This window comes from Gopherus evgoodei, chromosome 2, assembly GCF_007399415.2.
Source record: "Gopherus evgoodei ecotype Sinaloan lineage chromosome 2, rGopEvg1_v1.p, whole genome shotgun sequence".
Taxonomy (NCBI): domain Eukaryota; kingdom Metazoa; phylum Chordata; order Testudines; family Testudinidae; genus Gopherus; species Gopherus evgoodei.
The window spans coordinates 206,498,229-206,510,662 of NC_044323.1; the positions used below are offsets into that span (position 1 = coordinate 206,498,229).

At 41.5% G+C, this 12,434-nt stretch overlaps 1 protein-coding gene across 5 annotated transcripts in view; it reads right to left on the reverse strand.

Annotated features, from left to right (window-relative positions):
• Positions 1–12,434, reverse strand: part of MTCL1 (microtubule crosslinking factor 1) — a 205,281-nt gene that overhangs the window by 15,398 nt on the left and 177,449 nt on the right. For all 5 annotated transcript variants that reach the window (XM_030552782.1, XM_030552780.1, XM_030552779.1 and 2 more), the window contains one exon: positions 1,708–2,013. In XM_030552782.1, the coding sequence (XP_030408642.1) occupies positions 1,708–2,013 (306 nt within the window). The remainder of the gene's footprint in view (positions 1–1,707; positions 2,014–12,434) is intronic.

A 12,434-nucleotide genomic window follows, 5' to 3' on the forward strand; every position in this document is an offset into this window, starting at 1 on the left:
CGTGAAACAGCAGGAAGGTATTTAAGAAGCCTACTCAAAGAGTTCTTCCTACACAAGCATTCAGGTCTTGAGCAGTCCAGGTAAACAACACACGTTACTACAAAGCTTAAACTTGTTCTTCACTAGGGTGACCAGATGGGATGAAGAAAATATTGGAACATGTGTGTGTGTGTGTGGGGAAGTCCCACCGGTGGAGCAAAAAAAAGTCCCACTGGCGCAGCAACCCCCCCCGCAAAACAAACAAAGCAAAAAATCACAATGGAGTCCAGGAATCCCGCCAGCAGAGAGAGGGAAAAAAATAGACCCCTCCCCCTCAAAAAAAACGGAGTCTTGGAGTCCCACCGGCAGAGAGAGAGAGAGAGAGAGAAACAAACAAAAAAAACAGAGTTCCGCCGGCAGAGAGAGAGAGAGAGACAGAGGAAAGAAGAAAACCCCCCAGAGTCCTGGACTTCAGCCAGCAGAAGGGGAAAAAAAAAGTGGAGTCCTGCCAGTGGAACAAAACAAAACAAAACAAAACAAACAAAAAAACAAAAACTGGAGTGCGAAATATCGAGACAAATTGCGTCTCAACCAAACATCGATTGGGATGCGGGACAACGCCTAAAAATCAGGACAGTCCCGATTTTATTGGGACGTCTGGTCACCCAATTCTTCACAATCATTTTAAAAACAATCCTAGCTGCCTAGTTAATTTTAAAAACAGCAAAAAATAGCCACTTTGCTTTCCATTTCTTAAAAGGAGTCTTGAAGTTTAAATCTCGTCAATGTGATAGATATGCTTGTTTTGATCTGCTTAGCACTTGGAAGTCTGGGGCTCCAGGCTGCTTGCCCCATGTTGCCTGGGATCCCTAGGGACAGCTCTGTCCACCATTAGGGAATTTTTTCCTGAGACCCCCCCATAACATTTTGCAAACCCCCAGGGGTTCACGTACCCCCATTTGGGAACCACTGGCCTAAAGTAATGAGAAAGTATTGTTTCTGATGGAAACCATGGAGGCTAATGGGATGTTACCCTGGCCTGCTATAAGGTACTCTCATTGGGTCAAATCCTGGGTCTATTGAAGTCAACTGGATTTTTGCTACCATTTTCACTGAGGCCTGGATTTCACCCATTGTGTCCTGATCATTTCCCTCATCATTGCCCTTTGTTATGAGACTCTGGAACTCCCTGGATGTTATGCTGAGGTATCAGAGCAAGGGACTTTTAAAGATCAACAGTTACTTAGGACTCCTTCATATCTTTTCTAAACAATCAACATTACCTCTTGATAGCACTTACTGTTTTACTGATGTTAAATGGCACTTTAAGATGGTTTTTGACAGTGAAATTGGTTGACCTGAGCACCTGTAAAAATAGAGGTCCTGCCCCTTTTAAAACAAGAAGAGCTTTAAATCCTTGTAACTCCTTGCATAATCAAAAGTAAACAATGATCCATTTCTAATTCTTCAACTCATTCCCCTGGCCCAAGGATCAGGAAATTCTTACGGGCCTTCTGGTTTCTTTAGACTGGCCTAACTAACCTCCAATTATATCCAGTGACCAACACCAACCCAGTCAGCTCATAACAAGGGGCAACATTAAAATTCAATCAAACTCACCACTAAATTACTGCAAGTAGTGTGTAATAAAGCTTCCCCCTTCACACAGCATGACAGCTATATTGATTACCGTATAATTGAAAACACGATAGGAAAAAACAAACATACTTCAGTTAAGCAAGGCAAGAACTTCTCCCGCTCCAATCTCTGAGGCTGAGGCTCATCAGATTCATCAGGAGAATCAAGAGACAATGAATCGAGAAAGAGGTTTTCTGTAGCAGTGCACCTATCACTTTCTTTCAGCTTCGACAGTGACTGATCGTCAAACTGTATGGCATCTGAATCAGAATAGGACCTTGCCCCCATTGGATGAGGCACATGAAGGTTTCCCTGGGTTGAAAATGGACGAAGGCTACCTTCCTTCTGGTCACAAAGAATGCTGTCTCCTTTTCGTGTGCTCACTTCTTTTTGAAGCTGAAAAAAGAACAAATTAAACTGAAGTTAGCATGGATTATTTGCAGTAGCTCAACACCTCTGTCTTTTCAGTAGAACTTGGCCTTCTAAGACTTTGGCCCTTCATTGTGGGCTTTGCAGCTCAGGGAAGTTTCATTTCACTTGACACCTTCCAAAATATTCAAGAGAAGTGAACAGGTTTATACCATTCACTGAGTGTACGATGCTGAGAATGAGGGATTCTACAATAGGTAAAATGCAGCATCTTACCATGTGAGGACACTTGAATGCAAGGGACCAGAGAAAAAGTGGAGGAAAATCCACATCAAGCGCCAAACCCATGTACATTTTCAACAATATTTGATTCTGCATTGCAGCTTGCAGTTAGCTCTCCACAAACCACATATTTAGAACTTAATAATTTTAACTGGTTAACTGTCAAAATTATATTATTTGCCAAAATTCAGAAATTATTAAAGGGATCAAACCAAAATAAATATTTTTTACATTACCATAATAGTATTTGGAACAGAACAAATAGAACAGGATACAAAATAAAGGTTTTCAGCAATCAAAGACTGACATGGAGTCAAGGAACTCAGGAATTTCCTTGGAAGCAATCCAGACATGGCATTCAGAGGAAAGTAGTCTTAGGGTACATTGACACTTCAAGCTGGACATGTAATTCCCAGATCAAGTAGACATACCTGCACTAGCTCTGATTGGACTAGTGTGCTAAAAATAGCAGGGTAGCCATGGAGGCTCATGTGGTTAGCTGTCCTGACTGTGATCCAACCTGAGTCAGTAGGAACATATTTGAGGTGGTTAGGCTCTCCTGCTGCCCACATCACCATGGCTACCCTGACATTTTTAGGGTACATCTTCTCAAGCTGGAAATTATACCTCCAATTTGAAGTGACGATGTACCTTCAGTTCGGACCTTGGCGTATCACTACTTGGCTCTGACAAAACTAGCACTACAGTATGTGTTCATCTCCAAATAGGGAGCTGTTCTCAAGATTCTGAAATCTTGTCCTTTGTGTTTTTAAATGCTCTTTTTGAGCACTATTTGAAATCTGAATTTAAAAGAAAGCAAGACAAAGGGCTTGTCTACACTGACAGCACTGCAGTTGTAGCTGCATCACTGTAACGCTTATTGAAGATGCTGCCTACACCGAGAGAAGAGCTTCTCCCATCATCATATGTATTCCACCTCCCTGAGAGGCAGTAACTATGTTGATAGGAGAAATCCTCCCATTGACTTAGCGCTGTCTACACCGGCATTTTCCACACCCCTGAGCAATGCAGTTATACTGACATAAATTTGTAGTGTAGACCAGGGCAAAGTCTGGAGTTAATATCGTACGTTCATAAAGTGTAAGGCCAAAAGGGATCAGCAGAACATCTAATCTGACCTCCTGCATAACACAGGTCCTTAAATGTCACACAGTTACCCCTGTATTTAAATTTCTCTCACTACCATATCCCAAAGAATTGTAATTATAAGCTCCAGGAGTGTTCTGGAGTTCCACCAAAATAATCATGATTGTCTTCTGACTCAATGATATAAAGGCTGCCCCTTTTTAGCAATCTCCAGTCTACACTCTAGATCTAAATGGTGAAAATTCCTTTTAACAAAGGATTAGAGTTAGATTTTCAAAACTAAGCGGTACTACTGCATGGCTAAAAACCACAAGGTGAGCATACTACAGGATTGTCAGAAAGCTAGTTAAGGAATCAGGCATGCAAGGCATGTTCAGAGAAGGTGCATAGTTGCATGAGAATCATTAAAATGACTAGTTTTGTACTTCTCAAAAATGGACAGGGAATGGGTAGAGCCACAAATATGGATGAATTAATCACATTTTCAAAAATGAATAGCATAGGCAACTTTAATTGCAGTTGTAACTATAACACAACTAAAAATGATATTTCTAAAAACAAGGAATGCCAGTAGGGATGTCACTAGTAACTCATATTTGCTGCTAAAACTGCCTGAAAAGGTTTGGATAAGAAAGCTCTTTAGGAAGTCAATGAGGCAATAAGCTACAGGTGGAATTCATCAGGTAGGAACAGAGTACTGGGTATGTAATATTCAATGGAGGACTTCAGGATTAAAAAGTTTTCAATGCACATGTGAATGAAAAAGAAATTTTGGAGCTCAGTGAGTGAATTTGAGATGACGAATACCGAAATTCCATATAGCGCCTGTCATGTCAAAAAATCTTTCTGTATCAGATCCTAACGTTCTTAATTTTTACTTGGGCAAAACTCTCATAGAAATAGAGGGAGTTCTGCTTATTCATAATTTTCAATTAAGAAGGAACCACTGTGACCGTCCAGTCTGACCTTCTCTAGAGCACAGGCTATAGGCCTTTCCCAATATAATTCCTAGAGCACAACTTTCAGAAACACATTCAATCTAGATTTAAAAATTGCCAGTGATGGAGAATCTACCCTTACACTTGATAAACTGTTCCAATGATTAATTCCTCTCATTTATTAATGTATGCCCTTATTTCCAGTCTGAATATTGCGTTATACTTGCTAGACTGAAGAGCCCTATGATGGGGTATACAAACCCCTCACTGGGCAATAAAGGCTTAAGGAGCTAGTCTTGGCTCGGTCAGTCCCACCACAACTGCAAGAGATGCATAGACTGGAGGAGGAAGAGGAGGTAAAGGGATGCAGAACAGCTCACTTGGGGGCAGAGCAGGGAAGAGAGCAGATCTGCACCTTGCAGCTCCTGAGAGCAGAGCTGTGGGAAAGTAGGATCTCTCCCTACAACAACTGCTCAAAGGTCTCCTGTGAGGGAAGGGAGAACCTGCTTTAGATGCATCCTGAGAGGGAGGCCTCCCCCACCCCATATGGACACAGTTTGTTTGCACTAATTCCCCTTCTTTTGTTTATGGACTACCACAGTAAGGGAGAGACTTGGAACTAACCTGGCTGAGGGTCAAGCCACAAGAACAGGCAGCTGCCTCCCTGAGAAAAAGGGAGCCACCACACCACACATGGCCACAAGGAGGTGCCAGGCAGTGAGCTGACTGCCTGCACACCTACTCCACAGATGGCGAACTTTGGACAATCTTGGGAGGGCTGGGGTAGGAAGTGGCCCAGGGAGGACACCCTTAATGCACCCCTGCAGTCAGATCACTGATAGCCCTCACAGGGCCCTGGGCCAGAGCTTAGTGGAGTGGGAGGGCCCAGGCTCTCCTACCAACTCCTGCACCCTCCAGTTTGAAGGGCCTAAGCCCTGATCACTAGGCAGTGCTCCCCACGAACAAAGACCATCACAAGCTCATTATGAACTATTTGTTCCCCAGTGTAGTGAGGCAGAGTGGCCTCCCCCTGGACTGGAGTGTGAGGAATCACTACACTCCCCTGGCGGACAGGGCTAAACCCACCCTGCCCCCTCACCATAAGTACTAGGGTGGGACAGGAAGTATAAAGGGAGGGCTCTGCAGCTCAGTTGAGTGGGAGCCAGCAAAGGAGATGAATGCCTCAGCTCTGCTAGCACCTGGGAGCTGAATCTGCGCTCTGAAGCACCCTGACCCTGGAGGAGACGGACCCAGATGGGGAGTTGCCAGGACTACTGTCCACTGTGTACCCAGACGAGCCTGAGGACCTGTGGATTTCAGAGGTATCAAACCCTGGGTAGGTAGGAAGTAGCCCAGGGGCAGCCAACAACTGTTTGGCTCTGTGGCTGACTGCCTCTATGTTGGCGTTTTGTGGCTGGATCCCTGCTGACCCAGGGGGTGGACCACTCCACCACTGATAGGGCTCTGGGTTGGAACGTGGTGGAGTTGGGCGGGTCCACGTCCTCCTGCCACCCCACCCCAGGGATGGCCGACTCCCAGTCATAGGCCAGGAGGCCTGTGTGGACGTACCTTCCATTAAACTAGGACGCTAGACTCCCAGGTGCTCACCGTTCCGGAGCCCCTAGACTGTGTTGGTGCTCAGCCCTACCGGAACCCCAAGATGTATGTATCTGCTGGCTGCCTTAGCCCACATACTGAGGCTAAAGCCTGCTCTCCACTCTGCCCTGCCAGGGACTAGGGCTCTAGACTGTGTGTATTTGCTGGCTACCTTGGCCAGGAGGCTTAGGCTACAGGCTGCTCCCCGCTGGGCCCCACTCAAAGGGCTAGGGCTCCAGACCGCTAATTACCGTCAGCCCCAGCTGAGGGACTGCTCAGTGTGCTGCCCTGCCCAAGGTGGAGAAAAGGCACCAGACCGTTATTGATTGTTAGGTGGGCCCAGAACTATAGACTACTTACGGCTCGGCCCGCCAGTGCAACCTCAGCCGGAGGCCTACCACCCAATAAAATGAGGCAGAGTGGCCTCCCTCCCCACTGAAGACCGAGGGATCACTACACCCACAAAGATACTTATTGACTACAATCAAATCACACCTTCTCTTTGTTAAACTAAACATATTGAGCTCCTTGAATCTATCACTAGGAGGTATGTTTTCTAATCCTTCCTTTAATCATTCTTGTGCCTCTTCTCTGAACCCTCTCTAACTTATCAACATCCTTCTTGAACTATGAACACCAGAACTGGACATAGTATTCTAGTGGCAGTCATACCAGTGACAAATATAGGGGTAAAATATGTTCTTTACTTCTACTCAAGATTTTGCATGATATTCTTATAGATAAACTAGGAAAGTACGATTTAGATGGGGCTACTATAAGGTGGGTGCATAACTGGCTGGATAACCGTACTCAGAGAGTAGTTGTTAATGGCTCCCAATCCTGCTGCAAAGGTATAACAAGTGGGGTTCCGCAGGGGTCTGTTTTGGGACCGGTTCTGTTCAATATCTTCATCAACGATTTAGATGTTGGCATAGAAAGTACGCTTATTAAGTTTGCGGACGATACCAAACTGGGAGGGATTGCAACTGCTTTGGAGGACAGGGTCAAAATTCAAAATGATCTGGACAAATTGGAGAAATGGTCTGAGGTAAACAGGATGAACTTCAATAAAGATAAATGCAAAGTGCTCCACTTAGGAAGGAACAATCAGTTTCACACATACAGAATGGGAAGATACTGTCTAGGAAGGAGTATGGCAGAAAGAGATCTAGGGGTCATAGTAGACCACAAGCTTAATATGAGTCAACAGTGTGATACTGTTGCAAAAAAAGCAAACATGATTCTGGGATGCATTAACAGGTGTTTTGTAAACAAGACACAAGAAGTCATTCTTCCGCTTTACTCTGTGCTGGTTAGGCCTCAACTGGAGTATTGTGTCCAGTTCTGGGCGCCGCATTTCAAGAAAGATGTGGAGAAATTGGAGAGGGTCCAGAGAAGAGCAACAAGAATGATTAAAGGTCTTGAGAACATGACCTATCAAGGAAGGCTGAAGGAATTGGGTTTGTTTAATTTGGAAAAGAGAAGACTGAGAGGGGACATGATAGCAGTTTTCAGGTATCTAAAAGGGTGTCATCAGGAGGAGGGAGAAAACTTGTTCACCTTAGCCTCCAATGATAGAACAAGAAGCAATGGGCTTAAACTGCAGCAAGGGAGATTTAGGTTGGACATTAGGAAAAAGTTCCTAACTGTCAGGGTAGTTAAACACTGGAATAGATTGCCTAGGGAAGTTGTGGAATCTCCATCTCTGGAGATATTTAAGAGTAGGTTAGATAAATGTCTATTAGGGATGGTCTAGACAGTATTTGGTCCTGCCATGAGGGCAGGGGACTGGACTCGATGACCTCTCGAGGTCCCTTCCAGTCCTAGAGTCTATGAGTCTATTTCCTTGTTTATGCATCCAAGGATCACAAAAGCCCTTTGGCCATAATACCACACTGGAATCTTGTGTTCGGCTGATTATCCACCATGACCCCCAGATCTTTTTCAGAGTCACTGTTTCCCAGGATAGAGTCCCCCATCCTCAAAGTATGGCCTACATTCTTTCTTCCTGGATGTATACATTTATAGTTAGCCATATTAAAACACATACCGTTTGCTTGCACCCAGCTTACCAAGCAATCCCAATTGTTCTGAATCAATGACCTGTCCTCTTTATTTGCCACTCCTCCAATTTTTGTGTCATCTGCAATCTTTATCAATGCTGATTTTATGTTTTCTTCCAGGTCATTGATAAAAATGTTAAATACCATAGGGATCCCGCTAGAAACACATCCACTCAATGATGATTCCCTGTTTGCAATTACATTCTGAGAGCTAACAATTAAGACAGTTTTTTAATCTATTCAGCTGTGCCATGTTAATTTTTTGAATCTACTTTTAAAATTTAAACTAAATCTAGTTTTTTAAATCAAAATTTTGGGTGGTATCAAATCAAATGCCTTACAGAATTCTAAGTATATTACATCAAGACAATTCCTTTTATCAACCAAACTTGTTAACTCATCAAAATATATATATATATCAGGTTGGCATTAATTATATTATTTTCTTTTAATTCTTCATTATTTGAGTCTACTCTATTATCTTGCCAAGAATTGATGTCAGACTGGCTGTCTTATCATTACTCAAGTCATCTCATTTATCCTTTTTAAATACTGGCAAAAAATTAGCTTTCTTGCAGTCTTCTGAAACTTCCCTGGTGTTCCACAACTTATTGAAAATCAACATTCATGATCCAGTGACCTCCTCAGCCATCTCTTTTAAAACTCTTGGATGCAAGTTCTCTGGACGTGCTGATTTAAAAATGTCTGACTTTAGTAGCTGCCATTTAACATTCTCCTTAGATACTAGTGGAATGGAAAGTGTTATCATCAGCATATATATGACATCATCTGTTTTTTCCCCAAATACAGAACAGAAATATTTATTGAACACTTCTACCTTTTTTGCATTTATATTGATAATTCCGTCACTTCCATCTAGTAATGGACCAATACCATTGAGTAAGAACTGAATAAAAATTGAATAAAATTTCGGGATTTGGGTAATTTTATAGGACATCTCTAACAACTTCATTTATAGTAACTAATGTAGGGATTCAATTGTAAGGAAAAATAGTTATTACATATTTTTTCCTTTTCCTTGTACACGTGTCCAGTTGCAAACCCTACATGATTTCATATGCCTTTCTAATACTATCTGTCTTTGGAGCTGTACGACAAATCAATATTGTTTACTGGATAGGCCTATAAATGTTAAACAACTGAAATGAAGGTAAATGATAAGATGACATTCAGTAAAGACGAGCGCAAAGTATTACACTTCGGAAGGAAAAATCGAACGCACAGCTGTAAAATGGGGAATAACTGGCTAGGCGGCAGTACTGTGGAAAAGGATCTAGGGGGGTATAGTAGAGTACAAATGGAATATCAGTCAACAACACAGTGCAGCTGAAACCCCCCCAAATGCCATTCTGGGGTGCACTAACAGGAGTATCAGATGTAAGATACAGAGTAGTTGCTGGGCTCTATTCAGCATTGGTGAGGCCTCAGCTGAAGTACTTTGTCTAATTTTGGGCACCATAGTTTAAGCAAGATATGAACAAACTGGAGTGAGTCCAGAAGAGAGCAACAAAATGATAAGAGCTTTGGAAAACATGGCCTATGAGGAGAGGGTAAAAGCACTGGGCATGTTTAGTCTTGAGAAGAGAAAGCTGAAGGAGGACATAAGAGTCTTCAAATATATACAAGATTTTCATAAAGAGGATTTTGATCAACTGTTTTCCATGTCACTGAGGATAGAGAAAAGTAACCAGCTTAGCTTGCAGCAAGGGAGATTCAAGTTTGATATTAGAAAAAACTTTCAGACTGTACGGTATAGTTAAGCACTGGAGTAGACTTCCAATGGAGGCTGTAGAATCTTCATAATTGGAGATTTTTAAGAACAGGTTAGACAAGCACCAGTCAGGGATGGTTTAGTTACACTTAATACTGACTCAGCAGTGGGGATGGACTAGATCAGTGTTTCTAAACCTTTTTGATACCAGGCACTGGCTTGCTGCTTTCCTAAACTGTGGCAGGGAGATTTCAGGGACCGGCGCCAGTCCGTGGTCTGGTTATTGAGAAACATGGGACTAGATAACCTCTTGAACTTCCTTCCAGTCCTATATTTCTATGGTTCTGTGGAAATTAGAAATATTAGTCTAAATTTTCAAAAGTGACTAGTGATTTTGGGTGTCCAACTTGAGATACTTTAAAGGGGCCTGATTTTCAGAAAGTGCTAAAATCTCAACATCTAAAAATCATTCCACTTTAAGGTGGCTCAGGGAACCCAAAACTTTTGGCACCAAACTAATCATTAGTCACTTTTTTGAAATGTTGGCAACAGTTGAAATGTTGGTATGTATACACACATGCACACTGGGAGAAGAGGGATGAAATGTTCATTTTTAGACCTACAAACAACTTTGAACGTAATTAATTTAAGAATTTTAAATGCTAGGTGGTGTGATCAGGGCAAAATGAAGCTTGATATTATAATATAGGATGACGTCCCAAAGGGTAATACAGTGACAGTGAAGTTGAAGAGCGAATACTTACAAGCTGTGAAAAGAATTAGGTCACCAAGCTTTTTATGTCTGAGTAATATTCCCATAAACTATTAAAAACAAAATATTTCATCATTTGTATGTACCTCTCTCATGTATTATGTAGGAACTATGAAGTGAGATAAGCAGAAAGCATGAGTATGAGACTTGGCAAATATGATTTTGTTATCTTCTAGATTCTATTTTCAAACATACATTCTGTTGTATTTTCTTCATGCACTGAGTGTACAGAACAAAACAATGTAAAGAAAAGGTTTAGAGATATGCTAATTGCTTCCATATAAAGCAGAACATGACTAAGAGCTGAAAGGATATTGAACTAAAAGCCTGCAAATCTCTGGTAGTTTCCTGTCATACAGGGAAAAGCTTGCTCATAAACATAGATGGCTTTGTGAATTTATATGGGCAGATAGCCATATTTTCAAAATGCTATTTTTGACTGCTCGGTCCTTTCGAAATAGGTTGATTTTATTTTTGGATGTTCAGAGCCGTATGTCAGAAACATACACAGAAACTTGACAACATATTTCATGAAGATCTGCTCTATGTCATTACAGTTGAGAAAAAGGAGGGGAATTTTTAATCTCCTCTTTTGGATGAAAGACAAATTTCATGTCCAAGCAGATCTGAGAGCAACTTATACAGTTTCCTTAGCAAATCACACAGATCTAAAACATATAGTTCATGTGACTGCTCAAGTAATTTCACAAATATTGGTGTTAGAGTAAATGAAAATGCTATAAGGACTTTCCATTTACTACAGTGGATTTTGGATTAGGCCTACATTTCTTACGCAGATGCATTTAAAGCATTGTTGTAATAATGCACAATATAGGAAAATCTGTCGAGAAACTGAATCCAGATTACCATTCCAGGTCACATTTTAAAAATGGAAGTCTAGAAATTATGCATATAAACTCAGTTAGTTCTTTGGAGGCTGGCTATGTGTTGTATATAGATCTACTTAAGTATTCACTTATGCATTTATGGCTGTCTGAAAAATGCCCAAGTTTTAAGAATTAATAATTGAAAGGATTTGAGAACACAAATCCAGAGCACTGGTTGGAAAACTGACACTCTTTCTATACAGTAATGAAAAATATATTACTGTTCCTCTGTAGTGATTTGAGACTGAAACTGGAATCTATCAGTGATACTGCAAACAAACACTTTATTGCACAACATATACAACGAATTCTCACTCGGTTTCTGAACAAGAACAAAAGGAACCAGTTCCAGAGTGAGTTGAGAGCTAGTAAGTAGTCTACTCAAGATGATACAGATAGATTCCATCTGGTTTAAAGAAAATTAAAGGCTAGGAAACATTAAAAATAATTTTCCCCCTAATTTTCAGCTTCTAATCATGTTAAATTCCCCCAGAGTATTGAAAAGACACAAGGGCGATATTGCGGACAAAACAAAACAAAACAAAACGAATTTCACAGGGACAGCATGCTAAACACCCAAACAGGTCCTGAAGCATCTGTAAACAAATGTTTGCACCCATGTTCCTTTAACACACAGGGAAACTTTCTTACAGCTATGAACTTCCTGTTTTGTTTGGGAACCTTGGGAGGAGATCAGAGGTGAATGCCATTCTAGACACCATGGGAGAGCATCAGTCCAGTCAAGCCAGAGAAAGATTAAGCTGTTATATCATCCCACAAAACTGAGAGTTAAGGGGTTTCTATTAACAATTCTGCCACAGGAGTAGTAGGTCCTGTGCCTTAGTTGCCACATCTGAAAAACAGACATAATATTTACCTAAATTACAGAGTGTTGTGCAGCCTAATTAATTAATGTTTGCAAAGCACTTTCAAAGATCCTAGGCTACAAGATGATAAAGAAATGCAGAATGTTATTTATTATTATTATAAATGAGAGAGGTTGAATCAGTTTCAATCTTTTTCCTCTGTCCGCACAGCTCTTTATGTCTGCCCTCCTTTCTTCTGGCCCAG